Below are 24,654 nucleotides of genomic sequence, written 5' to 3'. Positions count from 1 at the left end.
AGATCTGACATTATGGAAATGTTTAGACACTGATATGGTTGGTAATATGTGAGATCTGACATGATGGAAATGTTTAGACATTGATATGGTTGGTAATATGTGAGATCTGACATGATGGAAATGTTTAGACATTGATATGGTTGGTAATATGTGAGATCTGACATAATGGAAATGTTTAGACACTGATGTGTTTGGTGATATGTGAGATCTGACATAATGGAAATGTTTAGACACTGATGTGTGTGGTAATATGTGAGATCTGACATAATGGAAATGTTTAGACATTGATATGCTTGGTAATATATGAGATCTGACATAATGGAAATGTTTAGACATTGATATGGTTGGTAATATGTGAGATCTGACATAATGGAAATGTTTAGACACTGATATGGTTGGTAATATGTGAGATCTGACATAATGGTAATGTTTAGACACTGATATGGTTGGTAATAGTGAGATCTGACATAATGGAAATGTTTAGACTTTGATATGGTTGGTAATAGTGGGATCTGACATAATGGTAATGTTTAGACACTGATGTGGTTGATAATAGTGAGATCTGACATAATGGAAATGTTTAGACACTGATATGGTTGGTAATAGTGAGATCTGACATAATGGAAATGTTTAGACACTGATATGGTTGGTAATATGTGAGATCTGACATAATGGAAATGCTTAGACACTGATGTGGTTGGTGATATGTGAGATCTGACATAATGGAAATGTTTAGACATTGATATGCTTGGTAATATATGAGATCTGACATAATGGAAATGTTTAGACACTGATGTGGTTGGTGATATGTGAGATCTGACATAATGGAAATGTTTAGACATTGATATGCTTGGTAATATATGAGATCTGACATAATGGAAATGTTTAGACACTGATGTGGTTGGTGATATGTGAGATCTGACATAATGGAAATGTTTAGACACTGATGTGTGTGGTAATATGTGAGATCTGACATAATGGAAATGTTTAGACATTGATATGCTTGGTAATATATGAGATCTGACATAATGGAAATGTTTAGACATTGATATGTTTGGTAATATGTGAGATCTGACATAATGGAAATGTTTAGACATTGATATGGTTGGTAATATGTGAGATCTGACATAATGGTAATGTTTAGACACTGATATGGTTGGTAATAGTGAGATCTGACATAATGGAAATGTTTAGACATTGATATGGTTGGTAATAGTGGGATCTGACATAATGGTAATGTTTAGACACTGATGTGGTTGATAATAGTGAGATCTGACATAATGGAAATGTTTAGACACTGATATGGTTGGTAATAGTGAGATCTGACATAATGGAAATGTTTAGACACTGATGTGGTTGGTGATATGTGAGATCTGACATAATGGAAATGTTTAGACATTGATATGCTTGGTAATATATGAGATCTGACATAATGGAAATGTTTAGACACTGATATGGTTGGTAATATGTGAGATCTGACATAATGGAAATGTTTAGACACTGATGTGGTTGGTGATATGTTAGATCTGACATAATGGAAATGTTTAGACATTGATTTGCTTGGTAATATATGAGATCTGACATAATGGAAATGTTTAGACATTGATATGGTTGGTAATATGTGAGATCTGACATAATGGAAATGTTTAAACATTGATATGGTTGATAATAGTGGGATCTGACATAATGGTAATGTTTAGACACTGATGTGGTTGATAATACTGAGATCTGACATAATTGAAATGTTTAGACACTGATATGGTTGGTAATAGTGAGATCTGACATAATGGAAATGTTTAGACACTGATGTGGTTGGTAATATGTGAGATCTGACATAATGGAAATGTATAGACATTGATATGGTTGGTAATACTAGTATATGAGATCTGACATAATGGAAATGTATAGACATTGATATGGTTGGTAATATGTGAGATCGGACATAATGGAAATGTTTAGACACTGATGTGGTTGGTAATATATGAGATCTGACATAATGGAAATGTTTAGACACTGATGTGGTTGGTAATATATGAGATCTGACATAATGGAAATGTTTAGACATTGATATGGTTGGTAATATATGAGATCTGACATAATGGAAATGTTTAGACATTGATATGGTTGGTAATATGTGAGATCTGACATAATGGAAATGTTTAGACACTGATGTGGTTGGTAATATATGAGATCTGACATAATGGAAATGTTTAGACACTGATGTGGTTGGTAATATATGAGATCTGACATAATGGAAATGTTTAGACACTGATGTGGTTGGTAATATATGAGATCGCACATAATGGAAGTGTTTAGACATTGATATGGTTGGTAATATGTGAGATCTGACATGATGGAAATGTTTAGACATTGGTATGGTTGGTAATATGTGAGATCTGACAATGTAAATGTTAAGACACTGATGTGTGTGGTAATATGTGAGATCTGACATGATGGAAATGTTTAGGCATTGATATGGTTGGTAATATATGAGATCTGACATAATGGAAATGTTTAGACATTGATATGGTTGGTAATATGTGAGATCTGACATGATGGAAATGTTTAGACATTGATATGGTTGGTAATATATGACATCTGACATAATGGAAATGTTTAGACACTGATGTGTGTGGTAATATGTGAGATCTGACATATTGGAAATGTTAAGACACTGATGTGTGTGGTAATATGTGAGATCTGACATAATGGAAATGCTAAGACTCTGATATGGTTGGTAATATGCGAGATCTGACATAATGGAAATCTTTAGACGCTGGTGTTGCTGAGACATTTTTTGTTACACCTACCTGTGTACTTCTATACGAGTTTGGATAGCGGGAATGAATGAATCAATGATAGGAACTAATTTAAATATAACACCATTTATACAGCTCTTCCATGTAACATGATATATTAAAGATCTAGTAAACAAATGATGAACTCATAAACACTATTTGAAATTATCTTTAGCGTTATTGCAATAGACATGTTATAATATACAATGTATTTTTGCAGAATAGTATGTACAAAGAAAACTACTAAAACAAATAAACCTATTAGTCGGTTATACTTGGAGTTCAAACTCATAATGAACTATTTTCCTCAATTAATAACTCAACATCCTGACCGACGAAGAGTGGGGGGAAAGAGATAAACTCCTGGTTGTGTTCTTACGTTCTTATTACAAAGTTTTAGAGAAGACGGAAACGCATAGCGATGAAAGTACGTAGCAGTCAATACATAATAAAGAGATACAAAAGCGAGGAAAATATTTCTTGTGAAGTAGTGAGGCGATGCCTACTTGAACCGCTAACAACGTTTCCCCTCTTGACGTATATATATTGCAAATACTAATCTCACCTCAAATAAAATCTCAACGAGCAAATAACTATCTGAAGTAATACATGATATGAAATATTATCATGGTATGAAACCAAGGGATGTCGTTAAAATAAAAGGCGGCAGCAAATGAATCTGTCAGGATACATTGTTGAATGAAATAGTTCGTTGTAGAGAGAAGTATCCAAAGCAGTACTCGTTGCTCTAATTTTATTTTACCGGGATAAGGTAAGAAAAACGATATTCAGATGTTGAACTTTTGAAATATACAGTATTTAGTACGAACACACTGTTCTTGGTACACGGTCGCGGTTAAACCATCGCCTGAACGAATGCACATAAGACTAGTCTTGCATTATACTCTTAAACTTAGACGACCTTTCAATATAACGTAGCATTATTCAAATAAGGACCAGCCTGAAATGACGTCGAATGCAGGGTTGTCTGTTATGACTATAAACTACAAAAAGAAAAGTTACACTAATTGTATTTTCATACAAGCGTTTCTAAAATTTAGTCGGCCACTGCCCCGGTGATGGATTCTTTCAACAATGACAAACGTGCGTCATCAAGACAGACAGTCGACCGGCACCGATTTCCTTGAAGTTTATTGTTCAATGTGTTTCGTCTTATCCAAGGCGTCAGGTGTTACAAAACCAAATCGTCTGGAATCGCTACTTGCACGGAGATTGTCGATGTGATCCGTCGTGGGGAAGCTTATCTAATTCTGGCAAACATGGTCCAAGCTTGTCCTCGCCACCGTCATATATTATAAGATGTAAATCAATGCATCAACCCATGGGAATATTAATCGAAATGTACACAATTGTTAAGGAGGTTCCGATAAAGTAAATTATTAAAAAGAGTCTATCAATCACCAAGGCAACCTGTTTCCACTCAGAATGAAGAATAGAGTGTTTGTCCTGATCGTCTAGCCTCGCTGTGATACTCTTCATTTCTCGTACTATATGCTTCATAAGCGCAGAGTGTTCAGTGGCTTGAGGCTCGCTGTGGTTGGCACTGTTCATGTTTTCATTCGGCCTTTTTAATCGTCCGCCAAATTTGATACCGTTGATGGGGGATTCCCTTCCATCTTCTGTATAGGGAACGAATTCCGATATTGTAAAGTCCCTTCTTCTCATCTTGCGTCGGCTTTTTCTGAAGTTTTCGTTAAAATTTGGAGGATTTCGTACCAGCAGAAAGGTTTGCAAGTGTCCAAGCACCAACCTCTTGACCCACCGGGGAACCGGCTTGCTAGATGGTCCGCGATAATGTAAATTAAGAACCATGACTGTCATTACAAGTGACAACGAAACCAGCACCATGGTAGCAGCATAGTATTGCCCTGAAATATAAGACAGATTCATGACAAAAATGCGGTGTGGAGTGGGATTGGATGGGGCAAAACAATCGCTCAAGCACTACCATAACTTGGAATTAAATGGAACAAACTTTGGAACAAAGCCAAGCTCATTAACTTTTATTAGGTGGATTATCTTCAGTCGGCTGGTGTCTATTTCTTACATAAAGAAGAATCATAATGAAAGTTGAGAAACGTGTTTAACAAGCTCCTTTTTTAAAAAATTGTATTACAGCTATGTTATGCATAGCTATTCATTACACTATTACGAACGAAACATTAAAAGGTAGGTTTTCCCTTTGAGAAACTAGCTTACAGCTTATGAAACTGTTCCATTGATTGCCCAAGATACTGCTACGGCTTCATCGTTTCAGCTGCGCCGTTTTTATAAGCTACACACTAATTGCTCAGAATTAACCTTACTCGCGAAATACACCTTCATAATCCTAAATCCTGTGATGTGTTGTTTGAATAGCTGTTTTTTTCTAACATCGGGAGTTGGATAAAACAAGTTTTCATCCATTCTTACTGCAGAACGTTTTTGATCCCCACTAGCAGTTTATCTATCACAACCATGGGGGCACAGTGATCTATATAATTGTGTTGAATTTGTTATTCGGGATTGTTTGTGTAAAAAAAATATCCACTTCCAAGACAGCGCAGTTTAACATCCATTCGTTTATATTCATTTGAATTTAGTGTAAAATAGCACAAATGGGGTTGTTACAAAAATGTATTCGATATAAATTATGTTACCACGGTTACACTTAAAAGTTTTGCAAGTTTATACTTGTTTGTAGATTCAGTGCACATTATGCACTCTGAAAAAAAAAAACTATGAAAATATAACCGTTGGAATTTATCATTCTTCATTTATGTTTTTTTTTCATATGAAGTCTATAATATACTTATATAACATTTTTATTTGCGAATAACGTCACCTCTACCTGGAATATACGGTAATAGTTTAATTTAAGCGGTAGGTTTTAGGGAAACAGCAATAACAATAGTTAGGTGTGCGAAAAATATCTCAGTCAAAAGGATGGTTGGCCTACAACAAGGTTCGATGTCACCGACATCTTTCTTAGGATTGATTTAGTCACTAAAATTAATTGAAACCTGTAGGATATCTACCTTATAAATCCATTAAGCTTGTCCCCTACGTGTAATGCAATGCATCACCTTGAGAAGCCTCTACATTCAAGTAAATTCAATATATAGTACAAACGGAAATATCCGGGATGTTTTGCGATTCAGTAAAACTACTGCGAACATGATCAGTTTTTCAAGATGGCGTCGGTCGTCAAATTTTTGATGAACTGAGTCAGAAGAGGAGTAAACCTCTCAGATATTACAGACTGGACATGAACGTTTAATTTTCTTGTAACGAGAACTTGTTTTCGATCAAAACGTCCGACAAATGACTTCATGTACACTCAGGCACACTATTTTATGCATCCCCCGATTGTATCTTACCTATGAGGGGAACTTCACTTGAAGGAGGCATGGTTTCAGCAATTAGGAGAAGAAACACCGTGAGAGACAGCAACGCTGTAATGCCCAGACTAATCTTCTCTCCAGAATCAGCAGGTAAAAAGAAATTCAGCATCGAAATGATGGAGATTAAAATACACGGCATGATGAGATTAAAAATATAATATTGCGATCTTCGTCTGAATAACACCGTATAAGTAACGTCTGTGTACGGAATGCCAGGTGCGTCTGGGTAGTACTCGACATGACCTTCGGCCAGCAGATTTTCCATTTCCCACTCGCCATCACTTTTGAAGACTGTCGTGTCACCTGGGAGAAGAAATGACAAATTTGCATATTCAAATGAGGTGATTTCTTCCATTATCCACTAACGACATCCATGCGTTTCGAGCTATGGCTTATTCGGGTTTTATCCAACACCCCAGGGAATCGGAACCAGATTGTTCGGGATATCTCCTTATAATTGCGAGAAACGGATTGTGAATCCCCCAAACATGACAGTAAAAGCTCCGGCTTTATTATACACCAGGGGCAAATGTGTGTGTATATCTAAACTCTGTATTTCTCCCTTCATGAACGTATTTTTTCTATACCGGTGGGAATATTATAAACTACTCTTGTCTTGCTGCAATGTCACACATGAAATACCATATAGTACATTGGCCATTAATCATAACAATGAATATGTACATAGTGGTTGAATACACAGTGACCTAGTTATACCTAAATTTGCATAATTCGCAACATACCAATGTACTCCAGACCATAATGTAAAGTGGGAGATCACTTCGAGTTCAAATTGGTGGTAGTTATGCATTCAATTTCAAGTGATTTTGTTTAAACAAAGGTATAAATGTAATATAATGACATTTCACATGAAAAACTAAAAATACAAGCAAGATCAAATATTTTGCCCTAAAATAAACAAATGTCAGAGAATTTGACTAAAAATTATGATAAATGTACAAAACTTTTATTTACATTCATAATCTCTTAAAATTGTGACTGTAACAAACGTTATTAATTAGTTAAAATGTATGATGAGTGAATACTATGAAATTAATAAATTAATAAAATATCATTATTTCCCTGTCATTGATAATTGTAAGGCTAACAATGTGGTGCTGGTACAGTCTACACACACTCTCCTATTCAATTTATTACATTTCCCCAAATCCACAAGGGGGAGGGTATACTTATTTAGTTATGTTTCTTCTGTAACTTATACTTATGTGTTTTTAAATATAGTGAAACAATACCGAATACATGAAGTTGTTGATTTTCCCGCCGATAAATGTGATAAATCCTATGCAAATGACAATACAGTCAAAGTTCAGTTTACTGTTAGTACTTATTTTCATAAATGAGTCGGTAATATAATTCCAGTTTTCAAATAATTCATTATTTCCATGACAATGCTAATTGCAATTAGGCAATATAATGCTTAATGCAGCTTAATGATATATTATTCTTGAAACCGCTCTATATCCCCATGCCTCAGAGAAATTACAACCCCTCATCCCTGGTTTTGTCAACTACAATGCTATAAATGTATCAGGGACTGACGTACAAGACATGACTTTTTGCACCTGACTTTCGACGTGTAGCACACATGTAGACATCGATTTTCAATATATTGTATGTAGTACTAGCCCCCGCTTACACGACCTGGCTACTTACAGACAATTGCGCCCTCAGGGCGACATATAAGCTACTATTTTTGTACTTCACTTCCTTCTAGGTGTAGTACTGTTTTGTTTTTCTGGCGTGGCAATGTTTAGTCACTGGTACCGGTAATCTCCGGTGTTGGACAATACATAGTTAATACTCCTTAAAATACACATGGCGCTATGTACTTTGCATCGTCTCGTCTTGATCTCAAGATTTCATTTCGTACACATGGGAGGGAAAGTCAAGCTCAAACAAGGCACACTGCTGTGGTTAAGTAGTTTGTGGTTAATAAACCACGCTTCACCAATTCCCACATGTATGTACGTACAACCACCGAACAATTGCTACATTGGTTCATATTTGTGCATCAAAACATCCCTTTGCTACTTTAATGTTCTCGACGCAGTTGTGTTTTAATGACGGTGTTCGTCGAGACCGTGTGCGGTTGATGCACAACAACATAATGCACGTAGACCAAAAGCGCTGTTTAGTTCCACACAATTCGAACGCACACTGGCGCACACAGATGCGACGACCATCCCACGTGTGTGTGAAATCATATATTAAGACACACGATAGCCAATTGAATCTACATTCATCCCCAATCCTAGTACGTGCCCGTGGTTTAACTCACCTGATCCGTTGACGTATACTTCATTTCCATTATATTGCCATAACCCGAATTTCAATGGACACTGTTGACGGTCAAATGGGAATAACCTTACACCAATCTTGCAATAGGTTTTGAAAATGACCGGAGATGCCCAGTGTACAATGCCCCCGTAATCAAGTACTACTAGTCGGTTATTTCCTCTCAGAAAGTCCACGTATTTATCAGCGCTGAAACAGTAAAAAAAAAGTGTCATGTGATAGTTTAGGCCGAATACGACGCCAAATCCGCCATCTTGTTCCATATAGTTGGTTGTGATATAATCACGCCTATAGTTCTCTCAATAAGTGTAACATCATTGCATGGCGGGTTAATGTTTGATTTGAAACACCGAAAAATCCGGAAGACAGTTGTAGTCATTTAGTGAACCTCGGACTAGTAATACAAGTATTACTAGTATTATACAAGTATTACTAGTCTGAGGGTGAACACAATTTATAATTTGATGAACTGACTATAACGCGCATCACAAACCTACCATTTTGAAATAATTCTGTTTGATATTTCATTTTGTTTATGTATGTATATATTTTTATAATCACTAAACAATCGACGAAATAACGTTTAACGTCAAACATACCAGTATTCGTTCGATGAAGTAATGTATATCGCAAATGCGCATGCGTACCGGATTTACCTGTACGTACGCGTAATTTGAAGCGCGCGCGCCCTGACGCATTTATAATTGCATCCAACGAGTACTGCTATGCTTACTGGTAGAATAACGCTTTATTTTACGATAAATCATACCATGCTGTTTTTAAAAACAAAATTATTTAATTAAGCTCACATATATTTACATTGCCGCTTTAGATGACTGGGATATTAAACTACGCATATTAGTAGCAGATGTGTTTAAATGTGTATATGTACATTACATCGCGCGCCGTTGCAAAATGTATAGCGGTGCTGACTGTGAGTATAAATAAACAGTATGTTTATATTAAACTGAAATTACGTGTAACCTGTAAAACAGAACAAGTCAGAAAATAAATATTGAACAAACGTTACGTGGGCGCATTAATATAACGTGTTTAAACAGCTTAAAAGCAGTATGTTTAATATGCGAAAACATTCGGCACGAGATTCCTGCTTTTTGCACGTGTTTATACTCTGGAGTTGTAACGGCTGCGTCACGCATATGTCAACATCTCACCCATGTTGGGCATCTGCATCTAGTCATTCGTTAATGCGTAATTTGATAATAACACAAGAAAAAAAACATTCTTGGAGTTCTCAATTGCAAATGATTTCAGCAGCATTAATGCTATTACTAATAACGTCATCTTTAATTAGGTATTTATAAATATCTACTGATACTAACATCGATTGTTATCGCTTTCAATGCTATGACAGAAAAAGAACACATATTGATATAGGACGACGTGTATACATGTGCATTGTATGAAAGTTAGAAGAATGAGGGCGCCTTGCATGGCACGAATTTCAATAACATAAAAAATGTTGACTTGATGTACGTACTTATCATAGAGCGTCAGGTCTGGCATCCACAGTTTTTGCGTAGGGATTTTGATATCTGTGATATTGTTGTAATCTTCCGGTTTCCAAATCATGAATTCGTCAATCCATTCCTATGGAAAATCATAGTATTTGTTAATATCTGGAAAGATTTCTCCGTTGTTTATATTTAGGGATTTGTCCCACACTAATGTTCTATCACGAATTTTTAAAATAAATAAATACAAAATACTAATAATTAGTGTTCAGATTAAATCAACATAGATATGGCTGAATTAAATCAGGTAATTCAAAAGTGAGATTCTATAAGGCGATGTCGTACTTTCTATATACGTGACTACGATGGATTAGTGTTTCCCAAACTTGCATGAAGATTGTCATTTAAGTGAATAACGCAGAATATACATTGATAGCGATGGTGGTTTAACATATCGACATTATGATATATATGAATATTCGTCATTAATACCATACCAAGTACACATTTAACATTTGACAATTGTGTGTGTAAGTATTTAGTATTTTGCACATTTCTAAATAGATGTTATACAAAAACAGTATGTTTATATGTACCCTGTACGCCACGTTCGTAAATCTATCCTTGAACATTCCGAAAGTTTAGTAATCAGCGTAACATTGGACATAAAAGCATGGACACGCTACGATGAACACGAGTTTTGTGTATTCAGGGCATTGACAAGTTTAATAGACCGGTTGACGCTGGTACACCACATTCGACAGCATCACTTGGTTCTTACTGAAGCGAATATGGGTTGTCAGGATTAATGCTACAAATGGAATAACGCTAAAACACTGCGTGTGTAATGTTTAGTATATGTTGCAAATTATCAGGCAATCTACCCCTTCGATGACATGTAAATGCCTGAAGCAACGTGGCAGTTACTTTGTGTGTTTAATGAGTCCGGAATAACTGAGAATTCATGAGTGCTGAATCGAGACTGGATTAGGCGGGGACATCAGAATAAACACAGCATCATTAAACACGGTAGCTGAGAGATAAATGTACTGAGACCAAAATGAGATCGAGAGAGAACGCGCAATTTGAATTGAGGATAAAACCACGTGGCGTGTATTGTCAATAATGTTGATCGGAAATCAATATTAGTAATCATCACTAAAATTATTTACAAAAAATATATATTTATATATTATATATTTATATATTATGATGAATCAATTAAAACTGTCAAAAGAGTGCTTAAAAAAGAGCAATATTGATTTGGATTGATCGTAATTTAAAATCACCTTTACAGTACATTGAATAGTATTGATGACAATTGAAAAAAAAAGATATGCGGTGATTTGTATTACACGTACAAAACATTCAGCTTCCACGTGTTGGGCATTGTTTTTAGATTACGATAAATCATATGCTAATGATATAACCATCAACTTGCAGAAGTAACCAGTAGTATCAATAATATTATGTATTCTTCTTTTTTGCATCTTTCGGAATATTATGAGGATATTTGTGTAAATATATATTATTGCAAGAATACTTGAATGTTTGAAATAGTACAAACGATAAAATAGAGGAATACATTTTGAAAATGACACTTACCAGCGTTAACCATACATTCGTTTTCAACGTTTGTTTTCTTTCATCCTGTGAATATAACGTCATAGTCACGTATGCACAAACACATGCACTCAGGTACGCATTATTTGGTAGGAGATATGAGCCTTCCAATCAGACTGGATAGGCAGCAATTGAGGTACAGAAACCGTTTAAAAAATCTGACTCAAAAATGTGTTGCGAAATCATTGATTTGGATTACAATTCAGGTCCGGCGAACACTACTTTATCTTTGTGTCTTTACATTCGTGACAATTTAATACGCTGTCTAATTAACGGCGTCAATCAGATCCGACCAATAATAACTGCAAATGTTAGCTAACTTTCGCTCGAACTCATGTAGGTTGGTAAATGAACTCGGCGTTTGGCTTTTAACCTCCCTCATAGTCACGTGATAAAGTCATCCCAACACATGATTCTTTAACAATGTTATTTGTGGCTAATAATAACAATTATTAATACTCTTTTAAACACAATGTAAATCATTATGTATGTCGATATCGGTACACCTACCATGTCTAAAACCTGCGCTACAAATAACTTCATTTCCATTTCCGTAGTTTTTAATTTATCTAATACTGGTCTGACCACTGGATCGTATCGATTCGGATTAAACAAATAATTAACAAGTCGACGATGGTCGTCAGTGCAATCCAGCCCTGGAATGAGAAGTAGAGAGAAACTGCTCTTTGAAAACTGCGAAATGTTTGAAAACATCAATAAGGGGGGAAATAATATTAATCATGGGTGAAATGTGACTCACGTCTCATGTGACTGTGCTATATCTGTTGATATACGGGTAAGGTTAAACGCGGCATTTCAATCTATACAAATAAGTGACATGGCATGCAACTTGAGATTCGCCTAGCTTAGATCATTTTCAAAACATTGACATTAACGGTAAAAATATGAACAAAAACTGACACAAAACGCTCTTTTCTACGTAAGGAGTTAACGTGTGCGTAAATTACACCAACATCATACAATAACTTCTAATAAATATATTTCTGTTCGCACATTTATATTCAGGTTGAGATTTTTATTTTCACCAATTGAACGAGATTATGAACAACGAACCGATTATTGAAAATTGTAATAAATGATTAATTACATAACATTGGAGTTAAACATGATTATTGACGATCCGTTCCGATAGGAAGAAAATTTAAAAAGCCGTTGCTGGGGAAAAGTTACCACAACTTTGAGGTTAAATTTCTCGCCAATGACAGGACATACATTGGGCTCGAAGATATTAACAAAGAGTTTTGCTGTTTCCATGCCAATGATGGCCCAGGATTTGTTTCAGATTGCATCATATAATTAGAGTTAATACGTGAAGACACAGAAAATCACACAGATAGACAGACAGACAGTTCTTATATCTAGGAATAAAAGACTTGCGTGTCTGCCCAAACTGAATAAACTGTCTTAACTGAGTCTAGATAACACAAATGTGAGAACTGTTCATATTCAGTGCAGGAATAAGATCAATTGATCGGAACACCTGGTACAAGATATAAAACTGAATGTTTATATTGATTGCATAATTGTAATCCATTGATTTTCTTGCTTCTTCTTTGCTTCAAAAACCAAGTGACGTCATCGAAGCAAGTGTCAGTACCAGTCATGGGCCTAAACTCTGTTTTTCGTTTACATCGGCGTACATGCAGGAGAAATATATCGTTAATTTAATATATTATATTTGTTGCCATGTCATTTCCTTTTACGCGTACGTTATGTGGAGAATGTTTCAAAGGCTGGCATCTGAGCATATGGGAATTAGAACGCGCACTACACAGCGGGCAAATGAATTGAGACTGATTATGTATTAGAATGTCAGTTCACACAAATACAATATCAAATTCAAATGAAAATCATATAATATTGTACAACGAGGTATTACGTTTTTAAAATTTATTTGTAGATGATTTCCACAACTCATTGCTCTTCAGAGGCCTTCACGACGGCAGTGCAATCCAACAAATTCACATTTACCGACACGATGAGAACAGTGGCGGTTGATCGTGATCCCTTTGGAGAGATATAGCATATTCTGGGTACACAATCACTTCGCCTCGCTAGGCCAATATCTCCCGCTGAATATGCTAAACCACCAGAGAGTAATATTATACGCTAACAAATACTAACGCTTGGCATTTATGGCCTTTTAATTTTGTGACTTTAAATTCGCTAATGTTTAAATTCTGCCCCGGAAAAAATTGCAATGTAGACCCTCTGACGCCGTTTCCTGTATTTTGAGGGGCAAATTTTGCTGACACAGAGGATTAATGTATTAGTGAATAGCGATGTGCATATTAATATCACAAGGTATCTGGTGTCACATGTTTAGGTGTGTGTTATGAGGACTCTATTGGAAATAATTAAACAGTACTTTCGTAAGCTATTTTTGATATGATTTGATGAGTTTTTGATGAGTATGATATGAGATGTATATTCTACTCTAAGTGCGAATGTAACCGTGTAAATGAATATTGCTATTTAAGATTATTATATTATTCAAGATTTATGTTAGAGATAATTTTTTGGTACGTTGATTTGGTTAATGTACTCTGAAGTGTCTGCTATTCCGTAACTATTGCTCGAATTTGCATTGTATTCATCTGTGGTCAAATTTTACTGGAGCAGATTTTCATATATTATATAACGTAATTTTAACAACATTAGTAAATTTTTGGAACACTGTATGTCGATGGCTTTCGAGTTAAGTTAAGCAAAATCAGTTTCATGCAGAGCGCACTAAGACTGTCTTAACAAAATTGTTTAACACTGATACGTAAATTTTAAATCATCAATGTGGAGTATGTGGCACAACCGGTTTTATGTACTCAATTAAGTGTAAGTTTCTTTGTTTTTATAAACATTACTTTTGCGGACTTCCTTGATATAGGTATTACAGGATTTGGTGTGTGTGTTTCATGATTGTGATATTTTGAATATCAAATATTTTGTGCCATTGCGTGGAATCGGTTTTTAATATTAAATGTGGACAAAAGTCAAGTTCTCTCACGCTGTGTTATTTTATCTAATATGACACTCTACACTCATTCAATATTAATATGTTTATCTACTGAATATGTGACGTACATTACAAACAGTATATAACGTACATTTCAAACAGTAAGGTCAATAACACCTTTTGATTTAAATTTTAAAAAATGCTAAAAAACCGCTAATTATGCATGTCGGCCATCCTAATAAATTAACATAAAGCAAAGTTAATTATGAATCTTAATGTATGCACTAAAACATTTATGTCAATGTCAACTCCGGCAATGGCTAATGTTTTTATCGTCCTTTATTAAAATACATAATGCAAATATATTGGCAAATGTTAGCTTGTCTGGAATCGGATTCTGAATCTTACTATTATTTTGAATCTCCTAACAAGCGCTTCTATTGTTTTGTCTTTTAAACGTGTTCTGGTCTGTTCATTATTTTCAACTTGCTGAACACGCTTGAAGAAAGGAAGTAGTATTTCCGTCTTCTCTGCTTTGTTTAAAGAAATTAAATCATACCTTAATATTATCACTGTCGAATTGACCTATCCACGAGCACACGGTTCTGTTTAAAAATGATCAGAATACAATCTACTTTATGCAGTTGAAATAAAACAGTTGATAGTTGAGATTAAAACAATCGATGATCTTGAATGCAATATTAGTCTGTTGAAATATACGTTGAGTAACGTACATTTCTGCTAAATCAAGTGCGTATCCGACGACATGCATGACATATAACAGTTTTATACCAACTAAATAGATTGTACAATTACTTCTCTCTTACCAAGACGCTATATAACTCAGCAAATACTGGTACAACATTATTGAGTAAGCAATATATCACATACATTGTTATACCCATAATTTTTAGATGGGTATAACAAAACTGGCATCATTTAAAACGTGTTTAAATAACATGGCTTCAGTTAACTTAGTTGTCAAGAAACGCGGAGTAAACTTTAAAGAAGTTATTTGTTCACTGTTGTCCTCAGTAGTTGGTATCAAGGTAATGTACATTTCAGCAACGTGTTTTTTTATCAATATGTATTTGCGTCCAATAGTCAACGCAATGCGTGGCGAAATTTCTGGTTTGTGTGTTTGTTATAAATCTAAATACATGTGGTACGTATATGTTACATTCCTATTTATGTGTGTTTGTACTATATAATATAACTATAGAAAACAATAGTCAGTGCTATTAAAACAAATGTTGTACGTGAGATTAGCAAGGCCTTGCCACATTTTGAGGTTGAAGGCCAATGTATGAGTTTATGTGTGTTTGTTGTATAGCTACATTGGGAAAATAGCCAGAGCCTTCAGACCTGGCAAATGTGTTCTCTATATAAATCACAACAGCGAATTTCCGAGTCAAAATATCAAAAGTAAATGTCACGGTGTTGATTTATGTATGTTCAGTATTGAGATATAGGACTTATATATTAATAGCTAGGGACTTCAAACTTGGCACATATATTTCCTCTGTAACCCACATGAAATAGCTATTTTTAGGGCAAAGGTCGGAGTATATAAGTGTATGTATGTTCACAATATTAGGACAGCAGCATTTCTTTATTATACAAATGCATTTGGAATATCGAATTGATTCTATTACGTATTCATTCATGTATTTATGTAAAAATGCTTTATTAGAATAAAGTACCAACCTATTCAGTATTAATTAAAAAAAAGAAATGAACAAACGAAATTTTTTGTCCTAACAAACAAACAAACAAATAATGGTCTATGTCTGAGGGGAAACCCGTCCAAAAAATCACGATATGATGTGATTCCGTTACATAGCTACAATCTAATCTCAGAGTCATTTCCATTCAAACCAATGTGGAGAGATACTAATTTGACATAGGCACACACACATACAGACAGACAGACAGAAATCAGTACGATATTACTCGTCCCTCCACTCCACTCGCAAAGAAGCTAGGAAACACTTCCGGATAATCTGCCTCGTAAACAATTATATTTCATATTGTAGTTTTGTCATTGGAATAATCTTGCCATCAATATAACTGTTGGGACCATAGTCCAATTTAAGTACTTATTATGGTTGCTATATGTATTTATATGATATTAATTTTGTTCCAGTCAGCAAAACACACGCTAACTATAAGATTTGTATACAAAAAAGGAAACCCTGGTTAATTACTGTTTAAACAATTTAAAAAATAGACTACAATTAACCAATTTTTCTTGGTTTCCATAAGATTTCTTATTTGTATAAAATGTGTAATTCATGCAGATGAAGATAGGGGTTTGTTTATTTTAATATTTTACTCATGAAAACGTTTCTTCAAATGTTTGTCTATGGGGTAGCTTAGAGGTAATGAGTCTTTACATTTACCTTGGTGTAGTAGTTTATTCGTAAACTGCTAAGAATATTATTTACGAACTAATGGATGCATGCCACTGGAAACAGTTTCTCGCAGTGTAGACTATGTCGTGCAAATTATCTAGCGTGTTGCGTGTTCATTGTAACTGTCATGTACTTATATTTTAACAATATGACTAATTATGTTTTACGGGATGAGTGGTCAATGTGTGTTGTTATAATAAAACAAATCATTCCTTGTTTAGTGGGCAATACACTTTCAAAAATGAAAGTAACCATCTCACTATTATTAGTTAGTATTTTAAATTTACGCAGACACCACGAGACAAAAACGTCTGGGTTTCGAAATACAATATTTGGGTCACACAATAATGGCCCATCAAAAGTATTACATTGGAACAGTTAGAGCACAATTTACAATGACTTAGCAATACTTAGTGTGTTCAACCGGGAATACTGCAGTGTTTTCTGACAATCGCATATTTGGTAGTTTTTACAAAGTCCAACAATTAATCAACACTAAACGAATGGCTATCTAGTATGTTTGATTAGGTTCCTCTATATTCAGACTCTAAATAAGTGATAATATAATAAATATAAATAAAAAATATCCATTTCTTATTTCGCTGGTAGAAGATTGGCGATTGGAGATTGGCGATAATATTATGTAAAGCAAGTTGAAACAGGTTCTTGCCAAAAGAAGTTTGTGCGTTTGAAAATCCTTTGATTGCGTCAACCGCACTATTTTTCTACACAAGCTAAGGCACTGGGAAATTCGGGGTCCTTTGCTTTAGTTCAAAACCTACCTTACAAATCTACACCAGTGGGTATATAAATTCCGCTACATTTTCACACTGCCAAATGACATTAATTCGCGGATTAATTCATATTTCATAATAATGATATCCTCGATACTCGCGAGAAACCTAATATTCAGAGCGTTACTTAAATATATTAACTTGGTCAAAAGGTCAACTTGAAAGCTCATATTGATAAGGTGAAAAATGCAATTGTGCGCAAGGTAGAAACTATTGTTCAGCTAAGTCATTATGAGCACAAATTTCATTATATGAAACACCACTATTACTACAAATTACATAATACAGTTAAATATAGGGAAATGGTAAGAAATCACTGTTATAACCAATTGTGCTTCTGCAGTGAAAAAAAACACCTGCGCCATATCATACTCATTCATGTCCACACTATCCGAATTTCCCATAACTATGCCTACTAAATTCACACATGTATTTTATTTTGTGACCTAAATAGCAATCGTCTTGCCCATTCTGTAAATAATTATCTTGTTCCAATCATGCACGATTTCCCGTCAGAATTGCATCAAACGATAACTAAATGTATTGCCTAAGGGAGATTCTAACACTAACGCAATATAATTTAAAATTTTCAGCAATTAAACACTGCAACTATTTACCAGACTACATCAATCAAATTAGAAATAAATCCCTTTTTCGAATTCGCCTAGCATTATATATTTTGTAATTTATTCATCACCACATACTGTAAAATTACAAATAATTCTTAATATTAATATAATCTCTTTTATTTCATATTTTATATAATTCACAATTATATTAGTTTATTTATTATATATAAGTTCTGGGAAAATATCCCTCACCAGACTGATAAGTTATACTGTTAACATCATTTAATTAGAATCATTATTTTCTTAGTATTGTTATCACATTTTAATTCATTCATTTATAAATTTAGATCGAGGGGGACACTAAATGGTTGCCAGTATAGCATACATACGCACGGTGTTCATAACAAATAAATTAAAAACACATTATAATAAAATATACATCTCTATAGTCGATCAATCGGCAAACATATGGCAGGCGATATGTCGTTTAGTTTATGCTATACAATATTATTATTAACGAGGCATAGATTTCAAGGATCACCAACTTATGTTCAGTATTCAGAAAGAAACACGTAAAAAGTTTAGTTATCAATCATTTCTTTGAATGTGAATATTTGATTTCATTAAATTATGTGTATATAATCGTATGTCTTTTTATTTTATTAAAAGGGAATGTCGCAGTAGAAATTAAGTCATCTCCAATTGAAAGTCAAAGTTATAATTAATTATGAGACATTGCGTGGAAGAACGCAAAATAATACATAAACAAACAAACAAACAAACAAACAAACAAACAAACAAACAAACAAACAAACAAACAAAAAATTTAAATACACGATGAAAACAGTGAGATAATACTACATTGACTTAAATGCGCACATCCATTCTAGGTGAGGCAGGTATTACAGAAATATTGAAGACGCCACATATATCGATCTCATTGTATTACTCGCACGCTAACTTTTATAAATCTATGCTCCAACATGTGAAGTTGTGGTCTTTGGATAGTATTATCCACAAAACGCAATTATATGCATTAGGTAATATAACATATGATTACATACAAGTGACACAAGCCGTTAAACTCAATATTATTGAAAGCGACACAGATTGCGTAATAGCCAATTGGAATATAATTTGTTCTTCCTGTGAGCAAATTTGTTTAGTTTCGTCTGTAATAACCGTTTATATTTCAAACCCAGAGAGAATAAAGATCTAAGCTGCCTACGGGTCAGCAGGACACGAGTCAGCGATAAATCTTGTGGTTATTCGAACGAGACGAACCAAGACAGGCGTGTGGATCTGTGGGGGAAAGTTTGTGGGCTGTCACATACATCAGTTGCTTGTCAAAAATCACACATGCATTTTCCCGAGTATTTGAAATTGAAATTATAATTACTACGCGTATACATATAATTACGTGAGGTGTTGACTGTTGACGTCGTGAAACATATCATTTTCAATAAGGTTCTTGGAATGCTGGAATAATAAACCGTTATCAGTTATAATAAGGTAACCCCCCCCCACACACACACACACACACGTCCGGTGTATCACCGCCGAATCTTGTATTAATTTACTTTTGATATTTGTCATAGTGATGGCACAATAGATATGAATCATCAACAGAGCATTGGAAATTAGAAAATAGTAGAAAATAGCATACCATAATGATTGCATTTTTTTAAAATCCTTTTGTAATAATGATATAATGCAAAAATGTATAACATATGTTTTGAGGCCTAAAATGTAATACGGAGCCAACTGACCATATAAAAGCACATTACAAATACCACTAAAGTCTATTTATAAATTCAGATGGTGAGACAATACTGTCACAGTTCCGCTGACTCTTACAAGCTGTGTACTCGGCCAAAGCAACCGACAGTTATAAAAGCAATCGCCGGGGAACGTCTTTCGAATGAGTATTCTAAGATATAGTGAAGTAAAATAAAAACAAATTCTGCTTTAAATCAGTCCGGGTCGTTAAAACGATTTTTTTATTATTAAAGAAAAACAATTATGTATTGATAAATCTCACAGCTCTTTGGTTTCATTTGAAAGTAGCGTTATAAATATTTATTAACTATGGGAAAGCCAATAAGTGAGAACAATAGTATTGATAAATCAAACATTATTTATTATTCATTTATTCTATATATGTTACATCATTTCGATTGTAGGAAATATAAATGTTTTGGGATCTTCGTGGTGTACTGATGTACTATTCAGTTCAATCAATTTGTATAATTAGACTCACATACACCTTAGATACTATGTTAACATAGATTAGCACATGTTTTCAAATACCGACAAGAGTGAATAAAAAAGGTTTATGCATGTGTCACACCAAAAATTAATAAACAACGAATATTTGTTTTTAAACATGAAAATGTTGTATGGCAAAATACATCTATCTACTAAATATGGAAAGAATACTAATCATATCATCAAAAATAAATACAAGAAACATGTGTTTTACAGTTATTTGAAATATTTTTCTGCACTTAATTTTTTGAAGATTCATCTTTAATTCTGTTATGTATGTTATGAATCTCAAGCTAATCGGGGTACCCTCGTTAAATAAAGTCTCAATTAGTAAAGTAAAAACTAGTGAACATTATAGTAAACTTTGTCACATAAAATTTTACTAGTTCATTTATCCCACTAACAATACTTTGTCGTCGCTGAAGGCAAGTAGAGAATTATGAACATTACGTTAACATATATGCATTGTGTTGTACAGTTTCTGTAAACACATCTGTGGTCAACTTGGGATTTATCGAACCCTAAGTAGATGTGGTAGATATGGAAAAGGTGGTGATATTACGGTTTATGCCTCGCCGAGCAAGCACGTTCAAGTTAAGCAAATGTGCAGTGAGCTGTTTAAAATCAAAATCACGGTAATGAACGTTAACTTTGATATGTTAGGACATTTATAATTTCAAACTAAACTAGAGTTGAGGAGCGGACGAAACTCCTACTCGGTCTGTCGTATAATTAAAGGGATTGGCTTAGATATTAGTTTCTGGCTGAATCAATATAGAATGTCGCGTGTAGCTCACCCCCGCACACATGTGATGACTAACAGTAAGCAGTGTTCAGGTTTCAACACAGTGATCACACTGATTTGAATAATTTTAGATCATAGCCTGGATTGAACCAACAACATCATGTTTTATACACATGTACAAACAATAGCTCAAGTCAGATTAAGTTGCCATAAGCTTGCCATTGACAAAGGTGGTTAAACTAAACCAAAAACACCAGTGTGAGACAGGTTATGCTCCCATTGTAACGAAGTTGAAAATGAGGAACATCATTTAATACATTGTAAAGTATACACAAAACAAAGAGACGCAATGTTTCACACTATCAACAATGTAAATGCAAATTCCTGAATTTGGATAAAGAAAAACAGGATAAATATATTTTACAATCAAAACATAAAGACATTATATAACCCTAAATGTGTACTTAAGTAACAGTAAATGAAAAAAAATACACTCGATCACACTTATTTTACTTTTCATTTACTAAACTATTACTTACTTTTTTGTTTATTCATTATTAAGTATATTACATTTTAAACACCAAATTAGAAATGTAAAATTTTCTCCACCTATATATTATATACGTTTAAAGTTATGAAATGGGTTCAATTCTGAACACCCCCGTATGTAACATTTTTTTCAATAGATTATGTATAATTGAACTGAGATTAAGTTTTACACCAAATCATTTACAGATGAGACCCGTGTTTTTTTAATTTTGTGATCACCAACATATTATACTATTATTTAAAATAACACACTCCGAGTGTAAGTTTAACTTTAAATTTTTCACTTGGGTTTGTACCTGTTGCTTGTATCTCGGTGTCCCTACAATTCCAACGAACAGTTATCTGTACTAACCGTGTGTTAATCTTTATATTCAAACATTCTGGAATAGTAATTATTATCTATCATCACAGATTGATCTGACAGTTTCATTTATACGATGCATGAACAGTAATCATGTAATAAGAGTACTTAAGTTTAAATTTCATTTTATTTCTAAAACAATCTGTTCCAACATATCCCATAAGGCATGGACGCGCCATGGAGCGTAACGTTTCGAAATGCCACGTCAAAATACTACATTCACAACGATCAATCACGTTTTTTGTTTACAGCAAATGTTCGCTTTTCGAAGATACACTTTCTCAGGGAATATTGGTCGAATAGTACCAAGTATTACCGCCGTGTCAGACATCACGTCCTTGAATAGAGAACCTAGCAAGGAATGTTTTACAAACACAACGCAAACACCAATTTGCCATGGGCAACGTCAAAGTCACATGTAGTCATCATGTTGTTGCAAGGTGTGAATGTTGGCGTGATATCCGTACTTGTACATTGCGAATAATTAAACCCCTAATGGCTGTCACTGGAAATGATTAGCTTATCTCGGTTAGAATGCGGTAAATGAAATACCCTAAGTGAATAAATAAATCAACAACGGACATACGTGCACCTGGGTACAACAATTACAATACAACAAGCTTGAATAAAAATCTTTTAATGCAATCTAGTAGTCTCGTATATAATGTTGAAGTTAAATTATAAAAAATGTCAATTACATAGGCAGACATTTCATCTATATTTAAAGAAATACGTAAGTAATCAAATTATCTAATTGGTATTCCGTAACGTTATTATATTTTCATATTCGTTAATGATTGATGTGGAATTTTATTCTCGATTGAATTTGTTCATTTGATACGGTTCTTTCTTTTGCGTTTTAAAACAAAAATAGTAATTGCGAAAGTGTCCTGCAAAATTCCGGAAAGCTGTAACTATCATTTTGGGTAAAAAAAAAAGGTAATGACATTCTATTTAGTGAAATTAGCGAGAGTACGTTGTTGATTTGATCATGCGATCTTTATGGTCGACACCGGGGAACATATGCCTACATTCATTTTGTTCCCTTGTCAATATTATTAAGCCATATTCTATATAATGATCATGACTTGACATGGTTAATTATGTTATTCCACAACACCCCGCCTTTAAGTGTCCTGATTAGCAAAGCATATTTGTGATATACCACGGTTATAATAATCTCCAATGTATATTCTTGATATATCACATTTGTAATAATTGCTTCAAAACAGGTATTGTAAAAATAGTGGAGTTTAAATCAACGAAGATACGGCACAAATGTTTTTCTGTATCATGCGAATGTTAATACAGTATTGTTCACTAAGTCGTGTATGAATCTCGCCGTTGCACAGATCACCCCATACGTCTTACCATTCGATATAAATACAGGTACCAGTGGCACGTTGTATGTGTAAAAGGAATTCAACTAGACTGAACTCACGACCAAAACAAAGCTCCTCACTACTGTAAGCAGATGTGCACCACACTAAGTAAGTTACATTATTAATTAAAAAATAAATAGGACTTAGCTTCATTATAATGTTACTATACTACGCGATTCACAAGCATTACTATGTGGTGCTACTCTAGATAAAATCAAAATCATTTATTTTGCAATAATATTTGTTTAAATGAAATAATTACATACAGTTTAGAATGACTTTTCATTTCTCATATTCTCAAATATTATATATAACATTAGCTACGTAAATACGAGTACTACAATTGGCGATATTAATTTATACAAATTACGAAATCCTCTATGACATATCGATATATTATCATGTACAGAAGTACGCTAATTTATAGACTGTTGTACATCTGGGACCCATCGCAGAAGTAACCCCTAATTCTATATCGTGGCAATTTCGGCAGAAGGTTAATTTCGACAGTTATTTTAGACAGCCTTTGACCGTTTCGATTTAACGTCACGTACACGGTGGTTTACATGTGTACACGTCTAACAAAAGATCCTGTAATTCGATTCAAGGTGGCTGACATATGGTCTATTTACATATTGTAATCTTTAAATGACGTTTGTAGTTGAACTACACAAGTAGTGATCGTAATCGTGTGAGAACAAGTTCAAAGTATACTAATCGACATTGCATATAATTCAATACAAAATGTATATTACCAAAACGTTTATACTTAAGCTACATTGCCATGCTCCTTAAAGACGTACAAAACAAGTCATGGGGGGGGGGGGGGGTTGTTAGTTGCAATTAACTATACCGATGTTGCATTAGTTCATTAGGTCAATTTATAGTTGTTAGATAAAGCGCATAACATAATATGACCCCGGTAGAATCGTTCACCCTGACTAATGCCAAGACGTAATTGGCTAGCTGTTAGATTGGTTGA

General features: G+C 34.1%; 1 protein-coding gene across 1 annotated transcript in view; it reads right to left on the bottom strand.

Annotated features, from left to right (window-relative positions):
* Nucleotides 1-3,510: 3,510 nt before the first annotated feature.
* The window catches only part of LOC102809070 (neuronal acetylcholine receptor subunit alpha-10-like), a 36,337-nt gene continuing 15,193 nt past the window's right edge, over nucleotides 3,511-24,654 (bottom strand). The window contains exons 3-8 of the mRNA XM_078012657.2: nucleotides 12,127-12,272; nucleotides 11,599-11,643; nucleotides 10,020-10,129; nucleotides 8,502-8,707; nucleotides 6,179-6,505; nucleotides 3,511-4,687 (exon numbers count right to left, since the gene is read on the bottom strand). Of these exons, the coding sequence (XP_077868783.1) occupies nucleotides 4,134-4,687; nucleotides 6,179-6,505; nucleotides 8,502-8,707; nucleotides 10,020-10,129; nucleotides 11,599-11,643; nucleotides 12,127-12,272 (1,388 nt within the window). The 3' untranslated portion in view covers nucleotides 3,511-4,133. The remainder of the gene's footprint in view (nucleotides 4,688-6,178; nucleotides 6,506-8,501; nucleotides 8,708-10,019; nucleotides 10,130-11,598; nucleotides 11,644-12,126; nucleotides 12,273-24,654) is intronic.

The sequence above is a fragment of the Saccoglossus kowalevskii genome, chromosome 9, assembly GCF_978046115.1.
Source record: "Saccoglossus kowalevskii chromosome 9, keSacKowa6.1, whole genome shotgun sequence".
NCBI lineage: Eukaryota > Metazoa > Hemichordata > Enteropneusta > Harrimaniidae > Saccoglossus > Saccoglossus kowalevskii.
The sequence above is the reverse complement of the archived record's forward strand: the minus strand, read 5'-3'. Positions and strand labels throughout refer to the sequence as shown.